The sequence below is a fragment of the Periplaneta americana genome, chromosome 4 (genome assembly GCF_040183065.1).
Source record: "Periplaneta americana isolate PAMFEO1 chromosome 4, P.americana_PAMFEO1_priV1, whole genome shotgun sequence".
Classification (NCBI taxonomy): Eukaryota; Metazoa; Arthropoda; class Insecta; order Blattodea; family Blattidae; genus Periplaneta; species Periplaneta americana.
The window spans coordinates 133590189-133612488 of NC_091120.1; the positions used below are offsets into that span (position 1 = coordinate 133590189).

A 22300-nucleotide genomic window follows, 5' to 3' on the forward strand; every position below is an offset into this window, starting at 1 on the left:
TACAATTTTGTACAATTTTTTTACATTTTGGCGAGATGTAGTGAAATGAGATGAGATCCAAGGATTCGCCAAAATATTACCCGGCATTTGCCTTTTCGGTGGGGGAAACCTCGGAAAACCCAACCAGGTAATCAAATCAAAGGGGTTGATGCCAAGGACTCGCCATAGACCATCCGGCTTCAGTCCCACGGCTGGGGAAAACCTCCGAAGAAACCAAAGTCCAAAGGGGGATCCAACCCAAGCTCGAACGCAGCTCCGGATCAGCAGCCCAGCGAGTCTGCCGACTGAGCTACATCGATGGCTCTACTAAAAGTATACAATACATAACCAATCAGATTATTAAATTTACAAACGCAAACGATCATTCATAAGTTGAGCTATATTATAATACAAAACAATTTAATTAAATTTAAGGCATAAACAATTCAACCAGTTGTGATATACAGAAATTGATAATACATATCATGCAAACTACTTCAAATTACAAACACAAACAATTTATCAGTAGAGCTATATAGATTACTATTCAATTTAAAGCATATACAATTCATCGGCCAAATCTATACAAATATATACAATACAAAGTAGCATACTTTCATTAAGCTATACAAATTTGTGCAATTAATATCAAGTAGATTAATTCAATTTATAATCATAAACAATTCATCAGTTGAGCTATACATATTACCATTCAATTTACAGTAGGTCTATATACAATTCATCAGTAGAGCTACACAGACTAGTAATCATTTTAAGAACATATACAATTCATCAGCCAAACTATACAAACATATACAATCAAATTAGTTCAATTTACAAACTTATTTTCGTTAAGATATACAATTCATATGAAGTAGATTAATTCAATTTATAAGCTTAAACAATTCATCAGTTGACCTATGCAGTATACTATTCAATTTACAGTACATACAATTCATCAGTTATGCTAAACAAAAAATACAATACATAGTAAACAGATTAAATCAATATAAAAACATATTTTAGTTGAGCTATATAAAATTGTACATGTCATTTAAGTAGAATAATTCAATTCACAAGCATAAACAATTCATCAATTGTGTAGAAGGTATGAGTATGTAGAAATTTGGTTAATTCTTTTCTGAACCTTTTCTCGTTGTTCTTCAAATCTTTAAGATAATTAGGCAGTGCATTGAAGACTGTTATACATGAATAGCGAACTCCTTTTTTAAAAAAGCTTAGACTAACAGAGGGTAGATGAAGATCTGATTTATGTCTTGTATTAAAATGATGAATGTCTTGATTAGTACTGAATTTATCTTGGTTCTTAATATACAGCATCATTAGGGAAAGAATGTATTCACAAGGTAAAGTCAAGATTTCTAAGTTTCGGAAAATATTTTTACATGAGGTCCTTTTATGCACACCGGCCATTATTCTTATAGCTTTCTTTTGTAAAACAAAAACGTGTTTAGCTTCAGACGAGTTACCCCAGAATATTAATCCATATTTCATTACAGAGTGAAAATATGCAAAGTATGACATTTTAAGTAAGTTTATATCACCAATAGTAGATAAGGATCTTAATGCATAACAGGCAGAGCTCAATTTACGAGTAATACATTCTATATGCGTTTTCCAGTTCAAGTGATTATCCAATTCTAAACCAAAAAACTTTGTGCTTATAGATTCTTTGAGATGAGTTCCATTTAATCGAATACTGTAGGAAACCTGAGCACTATGTGTGTACTAAATTTGACTGCACTGGTTTTATCAACATTAAGTGCTAGTTTATTTGCATGGAACCATTCATTCATTAGATTCAGCACTGTATTAGAAGTGTTTATAAAATGATCGTATTGTTTGCTTGAAATAATTACACTTGTATCATCTGCAAATAAAATTACGTGGGATGAATTGTTTATGGTCAAGGCTAAATCATTAATATAAACTAGAAACAACAATGGACCTAAAATTGACCCCTGCGGAACACCATGTTTAATATTTCTAAATTCTGAATAAGTAACTTTATGACTATTTGGTACATTTATTTCTACTTTTTGTTTTCTATTTGATAAGTACGATGTAAACCAACCCAACATCTCATCTTTAATAGCATAAAACTTCAATTTTTTTACTAATATACTATGGTCTACACAATCAAATGCTTTAGCCAAGTCACAAAAAATCCCACCTACATGTAGTTTCGAATTTAATGAATTTAGTATTTCATCCACCAAACTAAAAGCAGCATTCTCTGTCGATTTTTGTTTTCTAAATCCAAACTGTTCTAAAACTAATATATTGTTGGACTCCAGGTAATGATATAATCTATTATACATAACTTTCTCAAACACTTTTGAAAATGTTGTTAATAATGATATGGGTCTGTAATTAGCAATAGTACATTTATCTCCCTTTTTGTATATTGGTTTTACTATTGAATATTTGAGTCTTTCTGGAAAAATACCACATTGCATTGACAAATTGCATAGATAGCTTAACGGAGGGATAATATTTCAGAACAAGCTTTCAGAACTTTACTTGGAATTTCATCATATCCAGAGGAATATTTTGTTTTTAGTTGTTTTATCACATGCATGATTTCTGCTGCGGTAGTGGGAATAAATTTGAGACCTAAAAACTCAGTGTTAAATGCATCAGTTAGGTAACCAAGTGCAGCATCTTCTGCACAATCTTGAATGTTTAAGTTCTGAATAATATTTATATAGAAGTCGTTAAAATGATTTGCAATTGATTTTGGGTTATCTATTTTACTATCATTGATTTTAATGCAAGTAATATTTTCACTCTTTGAATATCGATTAGTTTCATTTTTAATAATATCCCAAATAGTTTTAATCTTATTATCTGAATTTTGTATTTATTCATTCAGATACAGTTTCTTTGCAACTTTTATAACTTTTGTCAAAGTTTTACAGTAATTCTTGTAGTAATTAAGAACTTGAGGATCATCACTATTCCTACTCATTAAATATAGATTCCTTTTTCTAGCACATGATATTTTAATTCCCTGAGTTATCCACATGTTTTTACTTTTACATTTTTTCACCACCTTGACTGGAAAACATTCATTGAAATAATTCGTAAATGTAGTGAAAAATGCATTAAATTTAGTATTTATATCAATGGTATCGGTACTATATACATTTTCCCAAGATTAATTTTGTAGATATGTATTTAAATGATGAAGAGATTTAGCATTTATAATCATTTTTTTTATTTTTAGATTAACACTTTGGAATTTTTCACTCATATTGAAAACACTTAGAATTTGTGCATCGCGATCAGACAGGCCATTGACTAATGGTACTGTTGAATAGGAATTCAATCTACTTTTATCTATAAATATATTATCAATGGCAGTACTACTTCCAGCTTGTGTTCTGGTTGGAAAACTTACTGTGTGACTAAGATTATAAGTTTCAAGAAGTGAGTTTAATTTTCTTTTACGTGAGCTTTCTGATAAATAAGTACATGAATAAATAAACAAATACAATAAATAAATAAGTAAAATAATAAATAAGTAAGTAAGTAAATGGATGGATGGATGGATGGATGGATAGATAAATAAATAAATAAATAAGATATGCCATACATTCGTCCTTTTTTTAAACCACTAAGGGTTCACACAAAATCTTATCTGTTTTTTAATATTACTAGTTATACGAGAGCCAGGGCATCCTCATTGTCTGAAAAATTACATTACGAAAGCTGTGCGAAGCGCAAGTGTTGCAAGGGTTTTTGACTCTTTAGTATGCTTTGGTCACGCCATGTCTCCATCCAACGTCACGTTCTGTCTACGTCTTCTCTGTGTGAATTGCGCTAAGGGATCTGTAACGGACAGTTTCAGAAGTTTTGTTATATCTTTACTCTAACAATAATTACAAATAAATCAGTTTGACATGAAAGATATATTTTAACAACTTTCATACAAACCTCTATATAACAACAATGAAATACATCGCAACTACACCTAACTTCTAATCAATGAATATACCTACGATTCAATTGCAATCCAATCTAAGTGAACCATTTGGAATGACTTCGAAAGTCTACATAAACCATTTACGCGTGAATGAAGTTTGACATCGAAATCAACAACACAAACAACACGACCATATAACACTGATATAATCAGTGGCGATTTCTCTTAAGGAGCACAGGAGCAGTGCACCACCTCTTCAAATAACACATGTTTTTAAATTTACTGTATATCAATGAGCTGCAGTAGACTATGTGAGCGACATAATTCTTTATTATAATACGTTACTATGTAAAAATAACGCTGCACGTGTACTGGTCTTGTTGACGCCTGGGACTTAGGTTTACCACTCGACACTTGCGGCACACTGTTCCATTCGAGCATGCGCAGTAGTAGAGTTTCACTGGCAGGCTTTGGAGCATGTTAGGGAGCCAGTACAATGTGCGTAAGAGGGGTTAGGAGCACTTTCAGATGTGTTCTGCAGTCGCTGTTTGGCCCGTTCTATCATAAATATTGCAATGAATAGTGTGCAAAATCTTTTAAATATGTAATTTTCTGTAAGAACTTTACACGAAAAGATAAAAATAAAGAAGATGGGTAGACGTACACAGGAATTAAAATTATAAGTGACGAAGAATAGTAATAGAGAAGTGACAAGAAAATTCAACATTCGGACTTACGAAAAATACAATATGTGGCTGCAATATAAAAGACGCTATATTTTGTTTTCCTTGCCTATTGTTCGGCGGCGAACATTCATTGACAAAAACAAGTAGGCTACGTGTTATGAATTGTATTTATTCTTCTGTTTGAATGTAGGGCTGTGCGTAGTAACTAAATAATTTTGATTATCGTTCTGTAGGTATGATTGATTTGAAGCACATGAATGAAAGAAATAAAAACACGATTCTTCAGCTGCACACTCAACAATAATGTTAAATTAGCAGTGTTGTGTCAAACAAACATACAGACACAATTGGATTGTTGCACTTCACAATGATAAAGTTACCAAGAACAGATATGTGCGTGCGGTTTTGTTGCTTTAAGAGGTCACGAAGAGGGAAACTCATCTTCTTGGCCTGATCAATTTTAGTTCTGAATTAGACGCACTCTTAAGGAACATTTGGAAAGAGGAACAGTGTTTAAGAGCACATCAAACACTATACAGAACGAAGTCCTTCAAGCCATTTTGATGTATGCCATGATGAGATTTCAAAGAAATAAAGAAAGCTGCTGACTTTTAGTAGTTAAGGCTGATGAGACGACACACGTATCGAATGCTTGTGAACGTGTGAACTGTGTTATAAAACGCAATATAGCGAAAACAATATTATTTACGGTATGCTGCAATAGAAATTGAACACTTTACTTTTCTATCTATATCTATATAACATATATTAGTAGTTATGTCGTCGTTAGTACCTATAATAATAATAATAATAATAATAATAATAATAATAATAATAATAATAATAATAATACGATAATCATAATCATAATAAATATTTGTGCACCACCAGGATTATTTATCACCACACGCCACTGGATATAATTATAATTAGAACAGTAAATATTTGACGTAAAAGAGGCATAATGTTAACAAATCATTTTAACTGCAATAACACACAAAGAATTATATGATCACGGTACATTGTATTAAATTTTGAAATCAAATGAATTTTAGAATATAGGTTAAACATTCATAGAAAATTAAACATGTTTATATTAATATACATATTGAGTGTAATGTTCTAGTCAAGTGTAATGATAGTTGTTTTAATTATTATGTGTATAATTGAATTGGATGCTTTTAACTAATAACTTAGCTTTCACCATTATATAATTAAGAGTAATATAATAATTAAAACAATTTATATTTCAGTTTTATAATATGCTTTTAATATGTTTCATTTCAATTGAAAATGCTAATATTATTACATTTGTTTCCAATGTAGGCCTACTTTATGAGATATTGAACTCGTGGCTGAGGATGCCAATTGGCGAAAACATTTGCAATATATATTATTAACATCAACAAATTATTTATATGTCTAAATATTTGTTATTTTAAAATCTTGATAACTCATTTTGACTAAAATATATTCAATAAATAATCTAATATCTCTTCCAGCTTCCGAATTGTCACCGGTACTACCATTCTCTCTTCTTTTTGTAGGAGAATAACACTAAGAGAGGTTTTTCTGTTATGGAGAGCAATAAAGTACATGAATGATACAACATCCGGACTGTATGTTGGATAAAGCGACATTTTAATTGCGTATGATTAATTCATCTTTCTGGGCCAACCGTGTCCTTTCCACTGGAACGTTTTTTTTAAGCGTGTACATTTTTTGTTCATTAAATCTTGGTAGCAACGCTTCGAAGATTACCGTTCAATGTAAAAGACGCCGTTTGGACTGTCCCTGTGTAAGCTTATGTGTGAAACGAGCCTAGAAATGAAGAGTTGTTATTAAATTAAGTAACTAAATGTAATTGATATTTATATTTAAATCATCGTAATGCATTTTATGTAATTTCTTTCAGTAAATAAACCACCATTTGCATATCTGATTTCAAAGCATAGGCTTACGTACACGAATTTTGGAATCAGTGTAAATTGCATATTTACCGAACTTCCACATCATTTAATTAACTGAATCAACATATGTGACTAGTTGCAGGAAATGGAACCTAAAGTCGGATTTTTTCATTTTTTTTGTGTGGTATCAAAAAGAGGATGAAATACTGAGCATTTAAAAAATATATATTCATGGTTCTATAGAGGATTTCACCTTAAGAAAAAAGCATTGAACATATGGGGCTATTCGATCAAATGACCAGTTGCCATAGAAACGCTTACCTGCTACATAGCTTGTACAATCTATTAGTCAAGGCCCATAAAACCAATGCTTTTTTCCTAACGTGGAATCCTCAGGTGCTATAATGTTCAATACAGGGTGATTCACGAAGAAAGGTAAAAAATTTAGGATACGATATCTTAGGCCATTTTGAGTGAAAAAGTTCATATGAACATAGGTCCGTTTTCGAACGATGTGGAGCTAGATGCATTTTTTTGGTAAAACGTCTCGCCCCAATGTGAATCAGATGTTACCATATGCCGCTGACGTGAGACAAGGTCACCGATGAATGACGTAACATTGGAATCTGCATTGTGAGCGATGTAGAAAAGAGAAGAGAAACAAACCGGGTAGTGGGGCATTACAAATGTCACAACAAATACGCTATCACTTATTGGTTCTCAGCAGTTTAGTCAGCTACCTAGAGTACAGTAGTTATACAGGTGCAGTTATCGGAAGTATTAAGTTGTGTTTTCAAGATGCCTTATAAATTTTCGACTGCAGAATACACAATATTGTGTATGTTTGTGGTTTGTGTGATGGAAGTTCCTTGCCTGCCGTCGCTGAATATGAACGACGCTTTCCAAACAAAAGGGTACCATATCGAAGAGTATTTACTGTCTATGGGGTTGGCTGAAAGACTTGGTATAGCAAAGGAAGGGGAAACGAGAGAGGTGCTAATCGACCGTATTTTAGATGTGGCATAAAGAACAGCCACGTGCACCTCTCCCGAGCGATGAGCGCGATTCACACCTAAGCGCAAGAGTGCATTTAAGCAGAAGGCGGTACCTTTGAAAATGTGCGAAAATATCGACCCTGACTTCTAGAATATTAGGTATGTATGCATACGTTAATATAAACTTTAAATTTGTCCGTTATCTGTCTCTAAATGCGAATTAATACAATGAAATCTCAGAAGTATTTGTGAAAACAAAGAGCCATATCTCCGTAACCGTTCGAAAACGGACCTATATTCATATGAACTTTTTCACTCTGAATGACTTCAGAATTCACATCCTAAATTTCTTACCTTTCCTCGTGAATCACTGTGTATATTATTGAAAGTTGATATTACATTATGTACTTCGAGAAAAATGCAATAATTAAAGTTTTCATTTGTTTTCTTAGCAACTATAAGAAAGATTTAGGCATTTGAAAAGCATTGTGTAAAACTACATCCTGGTTTAGTATGTAAAAAAGCCTACAGGTAGCGCAAGATGTCAAAACATATAAATATAGTTTTTACACCGCAAATTCGTTATTTTGGTCTCCTGTAAAATTTCCTTTCAAGGCTTTTTCGCGCAACGGGTCATATATAAGCATATATATATATATATATATATATATATATATATATTATACAGTACAGTATATGTATAGAGTAGGGGAGAGAAATAAAAACTCTACAACTTGATATCGGTATGGGTCAGATTTCTTTCTTGCATACTATTCTCTACACTGAATAGATAGGATAAATGATAATATGATACACGTGCTGCAGGATATGTCCGTTATTAGTACAGATCGCTTATGGCATGTTTTTACCTATGCAGTTTGTTTAAAGTTTTACGGCTATTTTGTCGTGTACGTTTTGGTATTGCTATTACTTACTGCACGCTAAACAATGCATGGCTTGATGGTTGTTTGGCATGGAACTACTTCGAAGACAAATAGCTTCAGTGGTTGAATCTGATCTGCATCCGGTACAAAACGCGACATAGGTAAGTAAACATATATTGTACAATACTAATCAGAGTAATAGTAATAACAACAGTAATAATTGATTAAGGTATTTGTTTTAATAAATTCAAATTCAAATTCAAATTTATTCGCAATTTACATTTGAAATGATACAAATGAATATAACCCGAAATGAGCATACGCTCGTGCTCGGGTACAGTCCAGTAGCCTACATAAATGTTAAAGAGATCAATAATAATGTTGATGTTAGAAATAATTGTAATAATAATAATAATAATAATAATAATAATAATAATAGAATAACCGTGACGGAGATGATACAAAGATAGTAATATAAATTAATTCATTAATAATAATAATAATAATAATAATAATAATAATACAAAAATGTTTACAATAATAAAATAAATACTAACACGGATAAAATAAAATATAAAACCACTAGCGAGACTTAACACAACTTAAATAAGTTTATAATAACCAGAAAAAAAATGAACTCGAAAATCAACAGAAATGTTGGATGTATCGCAGACGACAGCAACCGCCGTTTTGACATTGTGCTATGCATTATTGGTAGTAGGGGGGGTCGAAGGTCTGCGTAACTGTCGTTCTCTTCGAAATCTCGTACAATCATGGGAAGTTAATGCTGAAAAACAAAATGTCTACGAGTCAAACTGTCCATTATTACCAGGATAAATATAAATAATACTGAAATATATTAATCAAGTTTCAGTTATAGATATCTCCTTTTGTGCAAGAGGTATCGTATCAAAATATTTTATGAATGGCGGGGAAAATATAAATTTCAATAACTCTCTAGTGAGAGAGATAGTGACAAGTACAATCAAGTGTATCTGTGGCGATGCTAAGAAATCATTTATTGGAGATATACACTGTTATTAATTAAGAAAATGATCTATATATATTTATTACAATGTTTTTTTAATCTTAATAGGTTACATGCATCAGATAAATACAATAAATATTAGTAACATATAATGCTAGTAACACTTAAAATAATATTAAAATTTATCAAATATCCTACAAACATTTTCACTTTATTTTTAACTTAATAATGTGTAGATTGCTTAGGTCTGCATTATTTTTCAATACTGAATTGTATAGTCTTGATCCATAATTCCTACTGTGTTTTAATCCAGCTGTAGTGTGGCATTTAGGTTTTGCCAAAAGAGTTGGGACATTTCTTCTGGTGTTAATGGTGAAACTTCGATATTCTCCCACATCACACACGAGAGAGGAAAAGTAATTAAATAATTTAAAATAACCTCATCAATAATCCATCATCCTAAAGATACTATGTGAGCATAGCGAAATCTATAAGATAGACTATAATATATCTGCTATCCATGCTCCTCCTCTACCAGCAGTTTCATACCATTTGGAATTATCTGCATTTATAGAAACATACCAATGAGCCAACAAGACTACAAATAAGAAATAAACACAATCAAATACATAGCACAAGAAAACGGATACAACCCTAACATAATAAACAACATAATAAAAAAAGGCAGAACAGAATTACAAAAAACACAGGAATACAACACAAACCCAGAACACAAAAAATACATCAGACTAACATACGAAAACAAAAACATACACAAAATTGCAACCTCATTCAAGAAAATAAATTACAGCATATCATACAGAACAAAAAACACTCTACAAAAGCATTTCAACATACAAACAAACAAATACAACCACACAGACGTATACAAACTCAAATGCAACACCTGCAACAACTTCTACATAAGACAGACAGACGCATCATTTCAAACACCTTACAAAGAACACATCACAGTCATAACAAACCTACAAAACACTTCCATATATGAAGAACACATCACAACTGCTAATCACACGTACAGAGACATCAACAAAGACGTGGAAATTCTACACATTAAACAAAAAGCCAGAAACTAAACATAATAAAACAATACGAAATATATAGACACACAGAAACAGATCAAAATAAAATTCTCAACACACAACTCAATTTCAGAACACACACACTCTTTGACTCCATATTACACTATACAAACACACCCTACAGGAAATACAAACAAAAGGTGCCAAGATCAACAACAACCAATTCTGAAGATGGCCTATAACAGGCTGTAATGATGCAATACGGCTTTATTACAAAATTATATACTCTCGCGTATTTTGAGATTTACTCTTGGCTTTGTCTCCACCAGGTTGCGAATTAAGATTTATGATGAGGGGGGAAAATAGAATCCTAGTTAGAAAATACCATACATAAAATTATTATTATTATCCTCATTCGATACGGCTCAACGCTTGGTCGTACTGAGTTACTTGTCTTGCATCTTGATCACAATAATAATTATATCCTTGAACAGGCTTAAGATAAGATGTGTAATTCCCAAGTTATTGATTTTTGTCAGCTTGCTGGTGATGATAATACATCAATATTATTTTCTTTGATTACTTTGTAATTTATAAAGTACATATACTCGTATTAAAAATTATATTCTGTGAGGGGGGAATAGAAGTTATCCCTGGCAGGGATGTTAATATGAATTTATGAGAGGAGGATAACTTTCAAACAGTGGGAAAATACCCTCCATCGCCCCCGTTAATTCGCACCCTAGTCTTCACAATATAACAATCATCACTCTTCTTCAACAGATTATTGAATACTTTATTTTATTTATTGAATATTGAATCAAAATCTTTGTGATAATAAGCCTCTTATTATACATACAATAATTGTTTGAATTAGTAATAGCTAACAAGCAAACATTCTGATGGGGGCAGATAAAAAAGTTACATTTTTTCCTTCCACCGTGTTAATAATGTCAAAAGAAGTGCTTATACAAATTTTAGCCACTCGACAGCAATTACGAGGATTGTAAAAAAAATTAGTTCGCCAGGAGCCGTTAACAGAAAGAAAACACAATTTCATTGGAAAAATTTATTGGAACAGACACAGTAACTTTTAGCTATTTTTCAACGTATTATCCACCAAAATTGAGAAATTTGTCATATAATGTGACAGAGATGTGCAGACGGCTGTCAAACGTTGGTTCCGATCGAAGGCGGCTGACTTCTACTCGCACGAAACAAGGATACAAAAATTGATCGCATGGTATGATAAATGTCTCAGTTCAAGTGGGGGATATGTTGACAAAAAGTGCAACAATTGCTGTATCTGTTTCAATAAATCTTTCCATCCAATTAATTTTTTTTTGTAAACGGCCCCAGGGAAAATAATTTTCTTAACGGTCTAGTAATTGCGGTCGAGTGGCCAGAATTTGTATAAGCATTTCTTTTGACATTATTAACAGGTGAAAGAAAGAAATTAACTTTTTTATCTGCCCCCATCAGAATGTTTGCTTGTAAGAAAAATCCTGGCACATTGTTTTTTTCTCACGGTATTTTATAAGTAAAAACTGTCTTTCATATTGTCTTCTAGATTCTAAATTTCTTTATTTTCTACAAGCTTTCTATACTATTTATATATTTTAGTTTTTTTTATAATATCACTAATTTTACAGTATTATTCAAGAATTTTTAATCGGGTTTCTTTGTCGAACTAAAGATTACATTTTCTGGAATACTTCGAACAGTCTTTGTTGAGAACATTTTTAGCAGCTATATTATTACATTTGCTTTTTAATTTGTATTCTGTTCCCATTACAAAGTCATTTTTAGTTTATTTCTGTGGCATTAGTCTGGTCTGCAATTTTTTTTTCTTTCCTCCATTCTTGATTAACATTTTATCTTATATTATCAATCACTATCGAACCTAATTCTTACAGTGCACCTAGTTTCAACAATAGCTATATCGGCTGCAGTAAGTACCTAAGTTTGCAGACGCTAAAAGTTGAGTAAATTTTTACATGCCCTCTGAATCTTTTCTTCTCTTTTGGTGACTCTTCTTGCATATCTTACCTCAGTGAAGTTTAAGGACCTTTGCAAGAATATGGTTCATAAGTAGAACCATCATCCACGTCAGAAAGTTGGACATCCTTGGCTCGAACACGGTCTTATGAAAATAATGTTTGTAAATCAATTGTATATATTAGGAATGATATACAGAAGTGGACAATAGACTAAATTAATTATAATTATGTGCAAAGAAGCTGTATTTATCGGTAGAAATAATGAATAAAAATGTATTTTACACAGATATAATTAACAGAAAATTGAGTCTTGAAGTTACTAATATTTTGTAAACATTCCCTTATTCTTTATTAACACGTTGATTTTGTCAGGGATGCTGGAAACCAAAGTTTGACACTTTCTTCGAATATCAGCATTATTTACCAGATATGAGACAGTGGTTAAATGAGTCCATGTTTTGGTGTGAGCCTCTTTTTGTTCACTTTCTTCTTCAGTGTACAATATCACAAATTTTCAATTTCGTTCATGCCCGGTCTTCTTGCAGGCCATGAGAGAATATCTTCTGCAGTATATAATTAAAACACCAGTAGTACCAATATAGCGAGAAAAATATAATTAACCATTGGAAAAATATACCAGAAGATGTAAACAATCTTATTTACAACAATAGAGACTCTGTGAATTATACTGATAGTTGATATGACGAATTATATTGTTTCCAAGAAAACGTGTTAGTCTAATAATTTGTCCACGTCCGTATTTGTGCGTGCGTGCGTTCATGTTGGAAATTTTGAACCCAGAAGACTTGTCTAAAACAGTATGTAGAATTCGTAATAATTTTATCGGGATACTATGACTTCAAATGAACATAATATACCATGGTCAATACTAGGTGATAATTTTAAACATATTTCTTAATGTTAGAAGAGGGAAATGACAATCCATATTCAAGTATAAATGTCGTTTAATCTTTAACAACTGAATATACAATTTATAATCTGTTTTTAATTGAGTTTAAGCTATATACGAGTAGTACTGTCTCACATATTGTAAAACTAACAAAAACTGAAGATGCCGAAACAGGTGAAAACGGTTGTTTTGTTCATTTGAATTTATAGCATATTAATAAACTGTACGATTTGCATACTGTTTTAGACACGTCTTCTAGATTGAGTATTTCCTAAACATATATAATCGGTTTACAAACCAAACACATTAAGTAAAAAACATTACATCTGAGAAAAAAACTTACATAATGTGTGTGTATAAACTAAGAATTGGAAAATGAAATACATTTAAAGAGAAACAACTTACTAAAATAATATTTAGGGATTCAATGTAGTCAAGAATTTTCAAACGCCTTTTTTGAGAAGTAATATTCTTAACCTAATGTGTTTTTCTTGTATATCGACAATATGAGAGTCCTAATTGACTGACCTATCAGATATATAAACTTTCAAGATGAATTGCAAAAGTCATCACTCATAAGATCACTAAGCCAGGAGATAATGAGATATTGTGGCCAATTTCTTTCCTCCTCCATTGCCTACGTCGCTGACTAGTAACATATTGCAGTAATCAGACTTAAGATAGCTATACATATATTGTATAGGCCTATACAAAATTTCTTCTTCCTCTGTCACACATCGTCTTTAAATCAATTAATAATTTCAATAATAATAATAATAATAATAATAATAATAATAATAATAATAATAATAATAATAATAATAATAACAATGATAATAGCAGTATTAATAGTAATAATAACAATAATAATAATAACAATGATAATAGCAGTATTAATAGTAATAATAGCATTCTGAGGTAATTTGAATATTGGTCCTATTATAGGCCTAAGCACAAGCATTAAAAAAAATATAAAAAAAAATTGAAACAACCATTATCGTTCACAAAAATTAATTGATAAATACTTCCTTACTTTATTCTGAAATTCGTTCGATATCTGACAGTTTGTAACATTACTTTGTAGGGAATTCTGAAGTCAAGGAAGGGTTACAGTGAAAGATGAGTAGGCTATAAGGATATTCGGGGAGAGTTTATAGATAGTATTGATGAGTGTTGTGATCCGGTATACATTAGAAAACATCTTTAGTCTACTTTGTTAAATTTTATTATTGGTATCAGAAACATAACATCTTAGCAATGTATGAGGATCATATTCGGAGAGATAATCGTTTCCTTGATGGGAGGGGGGGGGGGCAAAGCATAACCATAGAATCCCGATATAATGAGGTTTGGGGGACATCATTTAGCTACCTCCCAAGTTATAGCTTGACTGTGGTACAGCATATCGGAATAAAATCATTTAATAAAGATATTTTCGGAGGGCATGTTTCTTACAATGTTACATCCATATACATGTTTTCATCGATCGATATTTTTATAAGATATTTACAACAATAAATTGAAATTAAAATTGTAACAAAATATGTAGACAATTTTACATTTAATTTATCTATTTATTTCAAGAAGCTAGATATCATATGAAATGTAATTTATAATAATTATTTTATTTAATCTCGTCTTTCAGTTTACACATTATATCGGGATCACTTTTCTTTTTTTTTTTTTTTTTGCATTATTGTGCAGTATGTTATTCATATTTCTAACACATGAATACAGGCTGTTACAAAAGAAACATTACAGTACTTCCATTCCTCAAATGAAGTATAGAAATTCTTATACATTCAGAAATTTAAAATAAATATTATAATCCAGACACATGATCTGAAGACATTAATTCGTCAATTTAATTACAGAAAATTAATCATAAACAAAACAAGAAAAATTTTTGAATTCAATATTTTCTAACGCTAATAGAAGAAAACAGAGTTCAGATAAGTTTGGGGGATAGTGCCCGCTATTCCTCTCCCCATAACTTCGCCTATGATGAGGACCACCCTTGTATAACTTAAATCAATCTGAATTTAAAAACTGAATTTTTAGAGTTAGCGGTCTATGACTTTAAGCCCTGGAATGTTAGATGATAGTATAGACAAAATATCTGATTGTAAAATTTAAAAATGTTTCATGAATCTAGAGTAACGCTACTTTACATCCATATGCAATGTTAATTACGTATATTGGAATTTTTTAAAGTTTATAATATTAGATAATATTCTGTAAAGTTATTATAATTTGTAATTATGATACTATGGGTATACAGGCTGATTCAGACCACTCGTAACAATAATATATTTCGGAAACTAGGGAGATGCCTTCAGTGGCATGGCCAGCACTATTTTCTGACTTGATTCCTTTGGATTTCTGCTTTTGGGGACGTTTAAAAAACATCGTCTATCGAGATAATCCCACAACAAGAGATGATATAAAACAGCGAATCCGGGAAACCTGCCAGTCACTTGACCACGCCGAAGTGTTAGGAGTCACTGACAATGTTTGATGAAGAGTAGGGGTGTGAGCTGCTCAGAACGGCAGTCAGTTTGAACATTTATAAAAATTCATAGAATTGTCCAGTCTTTCAGTAACATGTCAACATTAATTGTCTTGTTTAAATTTTCGTTTTGAGACATTTCTCAATATTGATAGCAATGTCTTTTTGTACGTTTTCTCATTGAAAGTGTATGAATTGATAAAAACGTTCCCTATGAAAGTTGTTTGTTTTGAAAAGCTCTATCAAATGGTACTCTATTTGACTCCTATTCCCATTTGAAATTTTAAAGTAATATGCTACTGGCCCTGCTTCCTGTTAAGGCTGATTGATGAAATGAAGCTCAAGTGAAAGTTCACATGTGATTTATTTATAAATATTTTTGTCTCGAAAATTTTAATGCAGTAGTTTCCGAAACAAATGACTTACGGGTGGTCCTAATCATCCATTGCCTTTTCGTACGTTTTCTCGTTGAAAGAGTAGGAATTAATAAAAACGTTTCGTATGAAAGTTGTTTGTTTTGAAGAGTTCTATCAAATGGTACCCTTCTTGACCTCGATTCCCATTTGAAATTTTAAAGTAATACGCCACTGAACCTACTTCCTGTTAAAACTGATTGATGAAATCAAGTTCAAGTTGAAGTTCACATGTGATTTAGTTATAAATATTTTTTCTTTAAATTTTTAATGCACTAGTTTCCAAAATAAATGACTGTTACTGTTGGTCTGAATTACCCTACATTTCATTCACAAGAAATACAAATTGCTTGTGACAGAAACAGATCTGAGAGCCTAACTTCGACATTGCTGATTATGACGACGATTACGGTGAATAGACATGATGGTGAAGATGACATCTTTGCAGTTAAGATCAGAAATAGAGGTTAATTCCTTCCTTGTTGCAGGTGTGCTCTGGAGGACCCGGAGGCCAGAAGCTGTCTGCTGATCAGTACCGAGCCTGCATTCGATCTAGGGCCCTCAATGAAGCATCACATGCACAATTAGGATTCCTCGCCTTTAGAGACGAAATCGCAAATCAGAATAATGTCAACAACAATAACAACAAAGGACCTGGATATCCATCGGCACATAAAGAAGAAACCTGATCACAACCTAAAAGACGTGGCCGAAGGAATGAATTTTGATCCTTCTCCATTTGTTTAAATAAGTTAACAATGGAGTAATTTCCGACACTTGAAGTGTCTTAGTCAAATGTGACGTATTTTGTGGAAGGTATCTTTGTAAATGGCGAGAATACAGGGTTGGAAATGTTAAACGGTAAGAAAAAATGCTGCTTGAATAATTCAAACGGTCACTGCCTTTTTAAAATAAATGAATTAAAGACGCACATTGTAATAAGATAAAGTTACTGTCAATTTAAAACCAAAAGTAGGATAAGCACTTTTAACTGATGTGAACTTCATAAGAGATGCGATTAAAAATGTGTCAGAATTGATTACGAGATAAGAGTATAGTGACCGTTATGTGTAGATACTTTTTTACAGGCCTATCACATCAAAACGTCGTAATGTCAGTATTGTAAACTAGATTACTAACGTACAGTATATGTTGAAGAATGGCTGGTAGCATTTTAATACTGATATCAATTAAGATATTTTCTTAGAGAATTAGTGAATAATAGAATATTAACCAATATGAAGACCAATAAAACTTCGATGTATGTGACGCAAAAATGACGTATATCGAATACTGACTTAAATTACATATCCATTGAAACTGGACACGTTTACAACACCTAAAGATGTTGTGTAATTAATTAACACGGATTTTACTGTACCTACTCATTATAGCAATGATGGTTCACGTCGTAAAATACAATCAGACGCAAACATGTGATATATTTAAGATATTCACTATATATTATTTACTGTTCTTTCGAGATTAGTTCACATCTATAAATATTTTATAAAATTACTTGTCAATGAGCAATTATTGATTACTTCTGTTCTGAGTTCTATCTCTATGTCGTTTTGTTGTTCTGATTTCATCCCGAGCAGCTGATCAGAAATGTTTGCACGTAGGATCTAGGAGACAAGGTCGGCATTTCCTGTTTAAATTCTGATAATAATAATAATTAATTATTATTGTTGGAATTATGACAGTAGAAATTAGAGCTGCGAAAGGGAATCTATAGTCTCAATTTCCATTAACAAACTTCTGTTTGGCTAGACAGGGTTTGAACTTGAGTCTTTTTTGTCGAATCCAGATGTTTCAGCCATTCAGGAATTAGTCTTAAATATTTAATTAATTTGGATGAGAATTATTCATTTAACAAACAGAATATTTACTTACATATAAATTAGCTTTAAGGAACACCTAGGTTCCCCTTTTTGCGGCCCTCACATAAGCCCGCCATCGGTCCCTATTTGAGCAACATTAATCCAGTCCCTACCATCACATCCCACCTCCCTCAAATTAATTTTAATATGATCCTCCCATCTATGTATCGGCCTTCCCAAAAGGCATCTTTCCTTTACATTTCTCAATTAACATTCTATACGTATTTCTGAATTCACCCATACCTGCTACATGCCCTGCCCATTTCAAACGTCTGGATTTAATGATCCTAATTATGTCAGGTGAAGAATACAATGCGTACAGTTCTGCGTTGTTTAACTATCTCCATTCTCCTGTAACTTCATTCTTCTTAGCCCCATATATATTTTCCTAAGTACCTTATCCTCGATCACCCTTAACCTCTGCTTCTCTCTCAAAGTGAGAGTATAAGTTTCATAAGCACACATAACAATAAGTAATATAACTGTTTTATAAATTCTGACTTTCAAATTTTTTAAACAAAACAAATTAGAATCGATTAATTATTTTATCCAAACAAGAGCAATTATATTTAAAATGTTCACTTGTTCAGTTTGTTGACTTTTACTAAGTTACTTACAAATGACTTTTAAGAAACCCGCAGGTTCATTGCCGCCCTCACATAAGCCCGCCATTGGTCCCTATCCTGTGCAAGATTAATCCAATCTTTATCATCATCAAAACCACCTCCCTCAAATGCATTTTAATGTTATCCTCCCATCTACGTCTCGGCCTCCCCAAAGGTTTTTTTCTCTCCGACTTCCCAACTAACATTCTATATGCATTTCTGGATTCGCCCATACGTGCTACATGCCCTGCCCATCTCAAACGTCTGGATTTAATGTTCCTAATTATGTCAGGCTAAGAATACAATGCGTGCAGTTCTGCGCTGTGTAACTTTCTCCATTCTCCTGTAACTTCATCCCTTTTAGCCCCAAATATTTTCCTAAGAACCTTATTCTCAAACACACTTAACCTCTGTTCCTCTCTCTAAGTGAAAGTCCAAGTTTCACAACCATAAAGAACAACCGGTAATATAACTATTTTATAAATTCTAACTTTCTTTTTTTTTTTACAGCAGACTAGGTGATAAAAGCTTCCCAGCCGAATAATAACACGCATTTCCCATATTTATTTTGCCTTTAATTTCCCGCCGAGTGTCATTTATATATTTTGTTACTGTTGCTCCAAAATATTTGAATTTTTCCACGTCTTCAAAGGATAAATCTCCAATTTCCATTTCGTACAATATTCTGGTCACGAGACTTAATCATATACTTAGTCTTTTCGGGATTTAGTTCCAAACCTATCGCTTTACTTGCTTCAAGTAAAATTTCCTTGTTTTTCCGTAATCGTTTGTGGATTTTCTCCTAACATATTCACGTCATCCTCATAGACAAGAAGCTGATGTAACCCGTTCAATTTCAAACCCTGTCTATTATCCTGGACGTTCCTAATGGCATATTCTAGAGCGAAGTTAAAAAGTAAAGGTGATAGTGCATCTCCCTGCTTTAGCCCGCAGTGAATTGGAAAAGCATGAGACAGAAACTGGCGTATACGGACTCTGCTATAATTGTAATTAATCGAACTGGTTTGTTGGGAATACCAAATTCAATAAGAATGTTATATAAAATTTCTCTCTTAATTGAGTCATATGCATTTTTGAAATCTATGAATAACTGATGTACTGTACCCTTACACTCCCATTTTTTATCCAGTATCTGTCGAATACAAAAAAAAAAAATCTGATCAGTTGTCGATCTAGTTGGTTGACTCAGTATTATTAATTTTCTCAGAACTTAAAAAGTACCGGTGCACTAATTTACTGCCTTCTATCTGCAACACTTGTTCCTCTCTCTATCCACATCTCTATCTAACGCTATTTCTGTGACTGTCTATAATTATATTTCCATTTCTCTGTCCCTCTATCTCTCCCTCCCTCTGTCCTTGTATATTTGTGTAGGAATCTCTGACTTTATACCTTTATAGATATCACCTTTATCTGCCTATTTCTCTATCTCTTCATTTATTTTTCAATATATATCCGTCTCCACCTGAATCTTAATCTCTGTTAATCCCAATCTCTATCTGATCTCCTGTGTCTTAATCTTCGTGTCTATTGTTACCATTATCAGCACCTCCATATTACTCTCCCTATCTCTATCTCTGTTTCCATCTTAATCAGTGTCTCCCCACCTCTCAGCCTCTAAATCCTTCTCCATTTCATTTCTGTCTCTCCACCTCTGACTCCATTTCTCCAATTCCATTTCTCAAAGTCATAAATATTTTCCGAATATGGATATAAAAATATAATTACATCTTAGAGCTTACAAGAATTTTTTTTCATGGTGCTATATCTTGAATAATTATTTTCAAACTCTTTTCCAAGTATACTCTCCTGTATGTTGTAGGTCATATTTACTGAAATACGAAGGCAAGGCTGAAGATTTTAATTAAAGTACATGATTTTATGCAGCAACGCGGAAATATACTTGCACGAACACGAGAAAGGGGAGAAGAATTCCTGTTAGTTCGTGTTGCAGGCATTTTAAGCTTCCACAACCCGTATATAATATACACGTAGACAAAAACTGAGAATTACTTTCAAGTTTATAGGATTGGTAATCGTAGTGAAAAATATTGTTGAATAGGAAATGAAATTAAACTGTTGAGTGTAATGAAATATGGGTGCCCATATTCGTTTCTCTTAAGCATTCACTAATATAACGGCGCCAGGATAAGAACAAATTAATTTACAATTCATTTATTAAAATATTATCTGACATTTAAGTTTTTTTTTCTACTGTCTCAATACATGAATTGAGGAGCGTTTTTTTTTTTTCAAAAGTCGCTAAACGTCGCGAACTAAATTTTTCAGAAAATGAGTTTTTTTTATATGATAAAAATGTATTAACTCCAAATATTTATTCATTTACTATCATATTGTCTATTAGTTACTAATGCTATTACGTAATTAATACATTTAAATTTATATGGACCATATGCGGAGACAAAGAGGAAGGTAGAAGATAGGAAATACTGAAGAATGCTGGGTTTGCAGTGAAAGACCTGCCCTCGGGCACAACACTATGAATGAATGAAATGGAAAAGTGAGAGTACGAAATTTACTGTTTTTTTTAATTTCGTTAACGCCAAGACATTAAAACATGACTCGCTTCTTAATATTTAAATCTGAAGTTTTCCTCTATTCTTAAATCACATATTTTATTTTTAGTTTCTATTTAATTTACATTATTATATTCTAATCTGTATTTTATTAATTTTTATTGTCTTTATATAACAGTTTGACAAAGTAACTACAAAGTAAAATATACAATAATTTTACAGTTTTTGAAAACACAAACTGTATTCATACAACAATGATAATAAGTGAATCATTTACATAAGAAAGGAATAAAGTCTATATATTTGCTAAAATAACCTGAAATATATTATTTCTTTCCTGAAGAGACCATACTTATAAATCTTGTGCCTAAAAATTAAGTCTCCAAGTAACAGTATGAACCAATGAAAACATTCATAGTGTAAAACAAGGAAAATAATAATTATGGATTTTCTCACAACACGAATGCCCGTGTAAAAATGCGCCCTTCTTCTCCTTATTGACCATAATCTTCTTTGGCAAAGAATCAGTGTTCATTATTTCCTGCATACAGGTCTGATTTTAATATCTGAACTATTTTTAATCAATCCACTATAAGAAGGTGGATACATTTTTGACTGAAATCATCTTAATCTGGGAAAGAAGTTTCTACAAAATTTACAATAACATAACACCAAATGAATTGTTGTTTGAAGATTTAATATTATATTCTCAAACTTGGAAAATATTGTGTAATAAGTAATAAACAATCAAATGAATAAGGAATTTTTTATTATTTTTTAAAGTTTAATTGCTGCATTATAATACGAGGGCCGTCCAGAAAGTAAGTTTCCTTGGGTTCATTTATAGAAATAAAACACACTTAAAAGGAAAGAATTATAATTGGAGCAGATGCAGAATTATTGAGTTATTTTTCAACATATTCCCAACACCGAACTGAGACATTTGTCATACCATGAAACCAATTTTTGTATTCCTGGGTCGTAGAAA

General features: G+C 32.0%; 1 protein-coding gene across 3 annotated transcripts in view; it reads left to right on the forward strand.

Moving 5' to 3' along the window:
• Positions 1-22300, forward strand: part of Csgalnact (Chondroitin sulfate N-acetylgalactosaminyltransferase) — a 1311749-nt gene that overhangs the window by 737100 nt on the left and 552349 nt on the right. Inside the window, exon 5 of one of the 3 annotated variants that reach the window (XM_069823986.1) lies at positions 16755-20979. The exons of the other annotated variants lie outside the window; for them this stretch is intronic. Coding sequence (XP_069680087.1) covers positions 16755-16955 — 201 coding nt within the window. The 3' untranslated portion in view covers positions 16956-20979. Of the gene's footprint in view, positions 1-16754; positions 20980-22300 lie in introns of those variants that run through there. 3 annotated transcript variants of the gene reach the window in all.